The sequence below is a fragment of the Molossus molossus genome, unplaced genomic scaffold (genome assembly GCF_014108415.1).
Source record: "Molossus molossus isolate mMolMol1 unplaced genomic scaffold, mMolMol1.p scaffold_m16_p_16, whole genome shotgun sequence".
Classification (NCBI taxonomy): Eukaryota; Metazoa; Chordata; class Mammalia; order Chiroptera; family Molossidae; genus Molossus; species Molossus molossus.
The window spans coordinates 28,544,008-28,556,057 of NW_023425351.1; the positions used below are offsets into that span (position 1 = coordinate 28,544,008).

At 44.2% G+C, this 12,050-nt stretch overlaps 1 protein-coding gene across 1 annotated transcript in view; it reads right to left on the bottom strand.

Annotated features, from left to right (window-relative positions):
- Positions 1-10,329, bottom strand: part of TRPA1 (transient receptor potential cation channel subfamily A member 1) — a 55,448-nt gene extending 45,119 nt beyond the window's left edge. Inside the window, exons 1-2 of the mRNA XM_036264479.1 lie at positions 10,275-10,329; positions 7,616-7,773 (exon numbers count right to left, since the gene is read on the bottom strand). Coding sequence (XP_036120372.1) covers positions 7,616-7,773; positions 10,275-10,329 — 213 coding nt within the window. The remainder of the gene's footprint in view (positions 1-7,615; positions 7,774-10,274) is intronic.
- Between the last annotated feature and the right edge of the window lie 1,721 nt (positions 10,330-12,050).

The following is a 12,050-nucleotide window of genomic DNA, read 5'->3' on the forward strand; positions in this document are numbered from 1 at the left end:
TTTTTTCCAAAGCTATTTCTTAGCAAATATTTCATCACATGGACCAAAAGCAAAATATTTCACAGACAGTATCTTTTCATGGAACCCACTAAAAAAATGACTATTTTCTGAACATACAGAAACCTACCCAAATGATACAGGCATTTGCTTTATTCTACTTTGGACTGTGACTGGTCACATTTGACACATGGCAATATATGTGTCAAAATCCATGATTTATTACCTTAAAGATTACCGAAATATTTCCCACTGTTAAAATAAAAAACTATCATGAAATAAAATGAAGTCTTAAAGTATTTAATGTATTTTAATATAGTTAATAAAGAATGAGCATTTAGAGAGAACCTAAATAGACACCTCTCCAAACTGGACATACAAATGGCCAAGAGACATATGAAAAAATGCTTAACATCACTAATCATCAGAGAGATGCAAATTAAAACAACAATGAGGTATCACCTCATACCTGTCAGAATGGCTGCCATCAACAAATCATCAAACAACAAGTGCTGGTGAGGGTGCGGAGAAAAGGGGACTCTAGTGCACTGCTGGTGGGAATGCAGACTGGTGCAGCCACTATGGAAAATAATAGAGTTTTTCTTCAAAAAATTAAAAATTGAACTGCCATTTGACCCAGTGATCGCACTTCTAGGAATATAGCCTAAGAAGCCTGAAACACCAATCAGAAAGAGTATATGTACCCCTATGTTCATAGCAGCACTATTTATAATCACTAAGATATAGAAAAGCCCAAGTATCCATCAATAGGTGAATGGATAAAAAAGCGGTGGTACAAGGTACACAATTGTGGGAGACCGTTTGCATGGCATCCATCTTGTTAAAGTCTGCTCTGCTGTCTCCGGCCGGGCCGGGTCAAGTGGCGCCCAACGTGGGGCTCCAGCACGGGGGATCCAGTGAAGGACGCCGTTCGAGTGGCCGGCAAAAAGGAAAAGAAAAGAGGGAACGACGTGGGAACCTGCTGCGTCTGCACCCCTCGGGTAAGTGAACGGTGATTATGGGGCAAGCATTCATTGAGCCAAGATAAGACGTTCGTTGAAGGACTAGGAAAGGCTATAAAGGCACGAGGAGTAAAGGTGAAAAACAAGCATTTATGTCAGTATTTTGATTATGTTAAGGAAGTTTGTCCTTGGTTTCCTACAGAGGGATCTATAGATCAAAAACAGTGGAAAATAGTTGGTGACGCTCTTAGAGATTATTATAAGACTTATGGACCCGAGAAGGTCCCGGTAACTGCTTTTTCTTATTGGTATTTAATAGATGAGGTTTTATCTCAGAGACATTCTGATCCTCTCGTTGCCAATGTAGTAGAAAATGGCGAGGGTATATTACAGAAAGTAAAAAAGTGGAATGAAAATGAAAGTAAAGAATGTGAGGACTTCATGTCATTCGATAGTGATAATGAGGAAGAAGAAACCGAGCCCACTTGGAATAAAATTATGCCTAAGGGCTCTCATACGGGGAGACAAGAAAAACTGACAGAAAGAGAGGGTGGAGAAATCAAAAGAACAAAAACTAGTGTTGCCCCAGAGGAAATAATCAAATCCAAGACAAAGATTTATCCCGACCAATCAGTATATTTGGAGACTGTTCCTGACAGAGGGCAGGTTAATTGGGATGAATTGGCGGATAAAGCTGCCAGATATTGTAACTCTGATTATCCGCCTGTTTCTCAACGCCCTCCGCCTTATAATAATAATCCCAGTGCTCCCCCGCTGGCATGTCCAGTTCTTGACCCTAGAAAAGAACTTAGAGACAAAATTGAACACCTCAAAGAACAAATAAAACTGGAAAAAGAGCACCAAGATCTCATAGCCCAATTAGAAGGACTAAAAATAGGAAAATCTAAAAGGGAGAGTGAAGTAAAACCAGAAACCCTTGGGAATCAAAAACCACCCATGAGGGGAGCCGTCCCAAAGATCCCTCCCCACTTGCAACTTGCACAGGAGCTAGATGATATAGAGGCTTTTCCAGTAACAGAAACAGTGGACGCACAAGGACAGCCTTGGCGCCACCATAGCGGGTTTGATTTTAAATTAATAAAGGAGTTAAAGACCGCTGTAGCACAATACGGAGCCACAGCCCCGTATACTATGGCAATTTTAGAATCAGTAGCCGAAAATTGGCTTACGCCTGGGGATTGGCAGAAGTTAGCCCGAGCGACACTTGCTGGAGGAGACTATCTCCTATGGAAATCAGAATATGTAGAAAACTGTAGGGACATTGCTAAACGCAACGCACAGGCTGGTAATGGATGGAATTTGGATATGCTAATAGGAGAAGGAAATTATGCTAATAGCGATGCCCAAATGCAATATGATGCAGGTCTTTTTGCGCAAGTTCAGGCTGCAGGCACTAGAGCATGGAGGAAGCTGCCCACCAAGGGCGACATGAGCTCCTCCCTTACTAACATTAAACAAGGACCTGATGAGCCTTTTGCAGATTTTGTTCACCGCTTAATTACTGCAGCAGGCAGAATTTTCGGTAATGCAGACACCAGCACGGATTTTGTTCAACAATTGGCTTTTGAAAACGTTAATGCCGCCTGTCAAGCCGCTATTAGACCTTATAAGAAAAAGACTGATTTAACTGGCTATATTTGCCTATGCTCTGATATTGGGGCTGCCTATCAACAGGGCCTTGCCATGGCTGCTGCCTTGAAAGGGCATACAATTAGACAATTCTTGGAAAGATCCGCTAACCAACTCTTGGCATGACCCAGACCCAGTCCTCATCTGGGGCCGAGGTTCTGTGTGCATTTACTCTAAGAAAATGAAATCTGCCAGATGGCTACCAGAGCGTCTGGTTAAACAGATTGATCAAGTTAAAGGAATAGCAGATAACCATATAGATAACTCCAGGGACGAAAATTCGCCCTGAGAGGCTTTTCCTGTTTTTTTATTTCAGGAATGGACCAGAAGGCTGAAATCTTACTGCCAGGAATACTACTGCATCTTTGCCTCCTTGTGGAAAGGAGGTTTTGAGCCTCCTCCAAACCCTGACGAGCTCCTGAGGGCCCTATTTGGCCCCCCATGCAACTGCCTTGCAGGAACGCTGCTGCTTAAAAGAACTTTTCGATAACCCCCTTTGGAGCGGGCTAAATGGGGTGCTGCCTTATCTTCTCCCTCTGTTGGGCTCCTTACTTGGCCTTTTACTGATTGTGTCACTAGGACCTTTCCTCTTCAATGAGGTGATGGCTTTCAAGCAGCAGATGGATGCCATTAAGATGCAATCTATACAGGTCCACTATTATAGACTTGAAATGGCCGACAGAGAAGCTCACTTTAGCTGTGAGTCAGTAAGCTATGACTATGCCCGAGATGGCAAATAGTCTCAAAAACCTCGTCACCTTGGTGCGCTGGGCTGGTTAGCCAGAGACGGGCAACTGGAACTCACACGCGTCACCAACCACCACCTAAGACAGGAACAAGGCCTTATGCTGCCTTGCTTTCCAATGACGGGTAAGGATAGGTTGGAACCGTGTGCAAGTTTCCTGACCTAAGACAGGCACAGTCCCCTCAAGGTATTATTTCGGCCTTAAAATTTAATAAAAGGGGACCTGTGGGAGACCGTTTGCATGGCATCCATCTTGTTAAAGTCTGCTCTGCTGTCTCCGGCTCCAGTGCCGGGGCCTCTCCGCGTGCCGGGGCCTCTCCGCGTGCCGGGGCCTCTCCGCGTGCCGGGGCCTCTCCGCGTGCCGGGGCCTCTCCGCGTGCCGGGGCCTCTCCGCGTGCCGGGGCCTCTCCGCGTGCCGGGCCTCTCCGCGTGCCGGGCCTGCATTCCTCTAGATAATTGTTTGCTCCGTTCTTTGCTTATTTGTTCCACCTGGGGTGTTTGCTGGGGTTGGCTTCAGGTGGGATGTTTTCCCCCTATATATTGCGTGAACTCCCCCTGAATAAACGAGACTTGATCAGAATCCTGTCTTGTCTCCATTTCTCGTGTCTCTTGTCCCACCTCATCCTCACTCCCCCTCTAGGGTCCTCGTTGATCGACCTGCGGGCCGGGTCACACAATGGAGTACTACGCAGCTGTAAGAAAGAAAGATCTCTTATCCTTTGAGATGACCTGGAAGGACCTGGAGAGTATTATGCTAATCAAAATAAGCCAGTCAGAGAAAGACAAGTATCACATGATCTCACTTATTTGTGGGATATAATGAACAAAATAAGGTGGTGAACAAAATAGACCCAAAGACACAGAAGTAGGGTTCAGACTGAAAAACTTCAGAGGAGGGGGTCAGCGTGGGGGAGGGAAGAGATAAACCAAAGAACTTATGCGTTTAAGCATAACTAATAGACATAGACAACAATGCCGAGGGGTGGGGATAGGATCAAGAGGAGGGTGTCTAACGGGGAAAACAGGAGAAAAATCTGTAACAAAAATAAATTAATAAAAAAAAAAAAGAATTGAGCATTTAGGATTCATATAATAAACATCAGGTTGAAATAAATAAAACAAAATCTCTTCAAATTTTAATCTTTGGCCCTGGCTGGTTTGGCTCAGCAGTTGGAGCGTCAGCCTGCGGACCAGAGAGTCCCAGGTTTGGTTCCCGCTAGGGGCACATACAAAAATATATATATATATTTAATCTTTGATTTTTGCTCCATTAACACACAATAGTATCTAAGGGGTCACTCTTCCATGCAACACCCTCAAATAGAGATGGGTCACTTTTGTATTACAAAACCCTACATAACCTACATATCCCTTTAAAAGAGTGCATATGACAAAGAATATCCAACAATTTCCAAATTTGCATATATTAGTTAATAAATTTAAAAAGGAGCTTCTAGAAGAAATGGGCTCTTTCTTAATGTCTTACCCTATCAAAGAAGTGTTTACCTAAATCCATTTGGAAATATTTTAGCACCTCAGTTTGAAATATTCTTCCAGTGATAATAAAGGGATTATACTGCCTACCCCACAAAGCCAGAAAGAGCAATTCAAAGGTCTGCTCAGCAATGTGCTGGCAACACAATCCCAGCTACACATTGTTGGGGACAAGTGCAAGGTTCAAATGCTCCCAAGGAACTGCTGAATTCACAGTGGCACAAGTGCATCAAAATACTCGATACAGCCCTGGCCAGTTTGGCTCAGCGGTTAGAGCGTCGGCCTGCGGTCCGGAGAGACCCGGGTTCGGTTCCCGCTAAGGGCACGTACTTCGGTTGCAGTTTGTCCCCGGCCCTGGTTGGTCGTGCGGGTGACAGCCACTCGATGTGTCCCTTCACATCGATGTTTCTCTCTCTCTCTCCCTTCCTCTCTCTCCCTCCCACTCTATCTGTACCAAAAAAAATGGAAAAATATCCTCGGGTGAGGATAAAAAAAAAAAAAAATACTTGATACAAGCTCCTCAGAGGCGCTAAGCGGTCTGAACACAGTGTGTAAGCCAGCTTTCGCAGGATTTCTTAAAGAAAGTTCTGGAATAAGCCAAATGTGATTTAGACCAATTATATATCCATTCAGTGTAGTTTTGTACTGTCACACTATATAGCTACATACAGGATACAATAGTCGAGATCACCTTTAAAGAAGCGAATTCTGTAAAACAGATAGCAAAGACATCTGTTCCAGGTTACTTTAATGAAATAAGTGGTGATGGGGCAAAAAGAAGAGAAACATAGGTGAGAGATTATAACAAATGAAAGGTCAAATGCCAATGTGTTAACTGTTGAAGAAAAGTCACTGGGAAAGGATAGATGTGTAATTCACACATTTATGGTTTCATCCACATTTCTCATCTTGTAAGGACTCTGCCATCCTTCAGTTTTGTTAGTATTCCTGAGAGAGTGTGTGTGGTGGAGAAAATGTTATACACAATATCTTTTTACTCAGGAACTCCTTCAAATTCAGAACTATCGGGAGTATTATGTGTGTTGATTTCAAGTTTGTCTCACCATGGAGATTTCCACAGAATGATCTGGAATTGCTGCAGGTAATTAAATCTAAGAATCCCTTCATCGATAAGCTCTAATGTGGCTTCTAATACAACACAAATGGCTCTCCGACTCAGGTAAGCAATGAAAGTATTTCTGGTGTGATTTGCAAAATTGTATGCTTTCTTCCTCCCCCAATAATATTAATTCCAGAGACACTATGGTAATGCTTGAAATCCGCTCATGACCTCAGTACTAGGGATTAAGCCAAAAGACCTTGCTTAACGTGTTCATATGGAGGAGGAAGTAAGTGTGCAGTCTCCGTGTGCAAACAGACTCAGCTTGAGAAGCCTGGTTTATGGGGCTGGTTTCCTGCACCTGCCTGACTCTCGCACACCATTGGCGAGTGTCCATTCATGCAACCTGTTTAGAGGGCAATTTGGTGATTTCTACCAAAATTAAAGTTATATATACCTCTTGTTCCTGCTGGGACTTTAACATGCAGACATACCCACTAAGGTGCCAGTGGACAGGCAAAGTCACATCTCCCCTCACAGATACAATTGATAATATAAAATAACAAAATAAAACAAAACAAAACCAGACACAGCCTAAGTGTTCCTGGATGCAGAACCGGCTAACAAACCAGGATACATTCAGATACGGAAGACTATAAAGCTGCTAAAAAAACGTGAGGTACATCTCCAGGTGCTGATTTGAAAAGCATTCTGAAATTATTTCGTGAGGAAATAAAAGGGGGAACCTCAGTGACATCCCACTTTGGATATGCTATTAACGTGTGTTTGCATAAGCATCAACACCCACCTCCAAAAATACATAGGAACTGTTAATATGATTCCAATGTGGGAAGGAATTTGTGGTGGGGGGTTGGAGGGACATTTGTAAACATGTGCTAATGTCTGAAAAGAGAGCCCTCCTCCTGCTGACAATCTGAGGAAACCCAGTGGCGGGTCTCTGAGCACCTAGAGCCTCTGCCTTCCGACTGCGCCTCAGGGCTGCAGTAGCTGATGCTGCCTTCTGAGTAGGTCTCCAGGGAACTAACTGCTTAAGGCACAGAAGCCCCATCCTAGTCCTTGGGACCCCAAGGACCACCAGCCCCTCTTCAAAGGGTCTCCCTCTCCGCAGAGCCTACCCGACCTGCCTGCCCTGGAGAATACTCGGGTCCCGCCCTTCTGCACCGCTTCCCTTGCATGTGCTGGTTTCGCTATTTTGCTCCACGGGACAAGAACGCTTCTCACCGTCGATGCACCTCCGGAAATCCGACTACCAGGTACAACATTTAACTCTTCGGTTTGAAATAAAATCTACAAAAAGGTCTAGCGCAACAGCACATGCTCTAAAATTGTCCTGATTTTGGAAGTTGCTAATTTTGCCAAATGCAAAGGGTACTTTTGGGGGTCGCTCTCCCCAGATCTCAGTTGGCCATTCACGAGCAAGAAGGGGTTGAACAAACAAGCAAGCAGCCAGGACAGAGCAGGCACAGTGTGGGCGCCTTAAGAAGGCGGCCCTCCGACCCCCCACTTTCCCAGAAGGTCCCCGCGTGCACCGCGCACACCTCAAGCCCGCAGCTGTCACGCGCCGCGCTCCCCGCGCTCCCGCCCCGGGGCTGTCCACTAGGACACCTCGAACCCCGGAGGGCACAGCGAAGGAGAGCCGATGCCCGCGCTGGCCTCGCTGTCCCGACCGCCGATCGCCCAGGGTACCTTGAATGAGTTCGTGGAGTCGTCCATGTCGTCCTCTACGCCCTGGTAGACCACGCCCTGGGGCTCCTTCTTCCTCCCGGCGCGCAGCATCCTCCTCCGGCTGCACCTCACGGACCCCACCTCGGACGCCACCTGCTGCAGCTGCTCGGCGCTGGCACCTGGGGCGACAGATCGCGGTGAGCGGCGCGGGCGGAGGCGGGGCCGCACCTGGCGCTCCCGGGGCCGCGGAGGACCCGCTCTGCGCGAACCCGGGAACTTCTGCGAGGGGCCTCAGCTACTTGTAGCCGGGAAGAAGGGGCGCGGGTGGAGGCAGGGACCAGACCTCGTGGTCCGGCGCCGAGGGGGTGGCCGCGCCGTGTCCCACGGGCTCACTGCTTTAGGCTGAAATCCCTCACACCCCCACACCCCCACCACCCTGGTCTGGGTGTCAGGTCAGGGTGGATCCAGCTAATAAAAACAGAGAGGCCCCACCCCCACCCCCGCCCTGCCCCACCGTGGGGTGGGGGGTGGGGGAGAATGAGAAAATAACTGGGTACATTGGGAAAATTTCTGTTTCTTATAACGATTTTTCTAAAAGCCCCTGGGTGTCTTTTCCCCTTGTCCATTTCATTTTAGAAGCCTCTTTGATTTGGAGTTTCAGTTTTTAGAAAAACTTCTCTTTTCTAATAGAAGGTCCCACTTCCTCTGGATACATTTCCTGCGGATAAACATACTAATCCAATTAGGGTTTGGATTTTCAGAGTGGCTAATAAAATGACTGCTAGGTTCAAGTAAGTCAAGCTGACTGCTGTTTGTGGTCAGCTGTATTTGAAAGGCTTATCTCCACGCCCCCACTGCTTTTATTAATCAGCAGCACAGGTGTCAGCTGTGGCCTGGAAGGGGCCTCCTCTGAGCTGGAGAGGCTAGGTCTTCATTCAGGTACAGACAGCGGACCCTCTGAAACTGTTGCCACTGTGTTTAAGCCACGAGGTTAGGAAGCAGCAGACTTCCTTCCAAAGCCGATTACACTTCGCACAGGAGAAAACTTGACCAGCTTTTTATTTGGACACTCTGTGCGCTCCTTTGAGACCCTGGATTGGCATATTCACGTGGGGATCTCCAGCACCTGACACAAGTCCACCTGGATCCAGCATCTGGCTAGTCCAGCCCTAACCAAAAGTATGTGGACTGCCTGAGCTTCCCTGGGCTGAACTCAAGGGTAGCAGAGTGGTCGAGAGGATATGAGGCACTATGGGAAGGTCCCCCCAAATCTTCCAATAGACATGACAGGCTGCCATCAATTCCACCCCTGGACTGGAATACCTTAGAGGTTTAATATTGAAGCTATCTCCAGTCATCACCCATGTGGCCTGCTGACAGACTGATGGAGGACAGGCATTCAGCTTCACCACCTGCAGTTTACCCACCAGCACCTGTATTCAGGGCTACAGACCAGGGATCAGCTGCAGGCCTGGCTGTTAATAGGTTGGAGTAGGTAATGTATTTAGAAAAAATAATTAAAAAAAAAAAAAGATTGAGAGGGATGGGGAAAGAATTACTTTGAGTCACTATTGTCTGCTTTACATCTACTAGGTCCTCATCTTAAAAAGGAAATGCCTCCAAGGAATTTTAAGGCTTTCTGTTTGTTATTGTCAATTTACTTTGATTAATTGTGTTTTTCCTAACACTTAGATCACTAAGTGTCACTTAGGGTCACTAAGGCAAAAAGAGAATAAAGAGGAGTCCGAAAGGGGTCATTCTGGAAGCCTGGCAGAGGGCCTGTCGTGATAGCAAGGCTGTCGTTGAGAGAGGACTGTGAGGGCCAGGGAGGAGGGTCCCAGGAGGCCAACACCCTCCTTCATTCTTTGTAATTCTCTGGCTTCGGTGGCCAGCACAGAATTCCTGCTGAATAAAAGCTCTGCATTCTTGCTTCTGAATAAAATGTACAGAGAGGAGAGGTGCTTACTAGCCTCCCTCTGAAGCTGCTCCTCAGTCAGTACTTGCAGACCATCTCTGACTCCCGGTGGTCACTGGTCCCACCATCCTTCTTCCATCCCAGCCTCCTCGCCTATGTGTGACTGGAGTGTCAGGGACACGGTGTCATCTCTGTAGCTCTGGTCCTGCGCGCCTTCCATTTTTCCAGACTTCTTTAACATTTCTGGTCTGTTGATGGCATTGTTTTTTGTTTTCCCACCTTGGTTGGGATTTATTCTTTATTACAAAATCTTTTTTTTTTTTTTTTTTTGCCACTTCATAGTATCTCAGACGGGAAGGGAGGTAGGTGTGTACACTCAGACAGCTATCTTAATCAGATCGCTTTCTCTTATTTGCTAGGTAATTTTTTAAAATTCTGTCCTGTTTCTGCCAAATTGTATGGAAAGAAACAATTTTTTTATACAGCATGTCTTGAAATATTTAAGTTATATTAGAAAATAATTGAGTCAGGAGGAAGGGAAGAAACTGATGTTCATGAGACTCTACTGCTCACCAGGACATGTTGTTAGTTTAGTAAAACTGAGTCCCAGATGGGAAATTCTGGTTAATATTGACAAATTGTGAGATAATTACACACACACACACACATTTTACTGTGAAATGCTTTTTTCTACCAGGGAACCAGAGAAACTCGGTGCACTTTGTTACAAAGAAACCTGAAGCAGATTCGGTCCAGTCTACCTACCTCCCACAAGACCAGCTGATACACACAGCACCTCTCCAGGGCCCTTGGCAACCATGGTCTGGAGAGATTACTAGAACCATTAATAAACATGCAAATCTGATAAGATTATTTAAAATGTCAGATATTTAAAAAGCTAATTAAGTTGGCCCCTTAGGCAAAGAAAACCTTGCTGAGTTCATCGTGTCATGACAATTAGTATTTCAAATTTCAGAATAAAGTAAGGTATATAAATTTTATTTGTATTAAATTCTTATACACTAGTACATATTTTATTCCTTAACCTAATCAGATGAAGGAATTAATCTTTATGTTGTAAATTTCTATTTCTAACTATTTTACCTGAAGCAATAGCCAAAATTGTATGATAGAATTAATCTTTACATTGTGATTTTTTATTTCTAATCATTTAACTAGAAGCAATAGCCCAAAAGTAAAATTCATCTCCATGCTATCTGCCAAGCTTCTCAGTGAATTCTGAACAACCATAGCTCAACCATCTCAAACAGAATTAGATGTAAAATAAAGTTTTATTTCACCCAATTTATTATGGGAACTAGGTCAGCTTGAAACTACATCAAATAACATCAAATATAGAATAAGAATCTACATTCCTTACAGTTGGAACCCAAACTGGTATTTCAGATATATAATTAGTACTAAAATTAAACTAATTTCTTGTGTCAGAAACTTGACTCATCTAACATCTGACATAGATGTATTATTCTTTTAAAATATGAGTTATAAGATATTGAATAAAAATTACACTTACTTTTATTCATGGCACCTGACATTCTGTTTCTGAAGGTATACAGGCAAAAATATCCAAGCAGAGAGTTGTTCCTTTTCTCGTGGTCAGTAGATAGCACCCAGTTTTATTGTCACGTATAATTATGCAAGGCACAGGTCATTCTAAGAGTCAATATTATGGCTTTTTATTAGACTATATAATATAAATAATGAACGAACATTAAGTTTTCATAACCCAGGCTTTAAAATTTGATTACTGGCTACTGAAAAGGAATCACCTAATGTAATTATTGCTTGTAAGCTGATCCCACCTACACGGCCTCTTGATAATGCAGTACCACAAATCAAAATTGTTCATAGGTGGCCTTAGGAGAATGATCTAGCTTTTGCAGAAAATTAATTACCATCCTTCTACTGAATAAAAGACAGATTACCAAGAAAAGTAAATGAAGGATTACAACATTGTCATTTATTTGTTTGAATCTGTTATATACCAGTAAATTGGGGACGAAATTGAGTTACCCAATAGAAAGTTATCATGACAAATGTCTTGTACCGTAAGCACGCATCTGTGTCTACCACAGATAAAGAAAAATGAATTTCGAAAAAGGGTAAACCAATTACCTTGTGCAAGCTTTAATGTTTTAAAAATTAAGTTAACATTGGTTGTCAAATATGACAGCTTGAGCCCTCCCTGGCTAGTTTGGCTCAGCGGTTAGAGCACTGGCCCTCAGACCAAAGTGTCGCAGGTTTGATTCCCAGTCAAGGGCATGTACCTGGGTTGTAGATTCCATCAACGGCCCAGATTGGGGTCATGCATGAGTTAACCAATCAATGTGTCTCTCTTTCTCCCTCTCTCCCCCTTCCTCCTTTCCACTCTATTTCAAAAAAAAAAAAAAATCAATGGAACTATATCCTTGGGTGAGGATTAATAACAGCAGCAACAACAGAAATAGATAGATAGATAGATAGATAGATAGATAGATAGATAGATAGATAGATATGACAGCTTGATTGAAGATGCCCTAT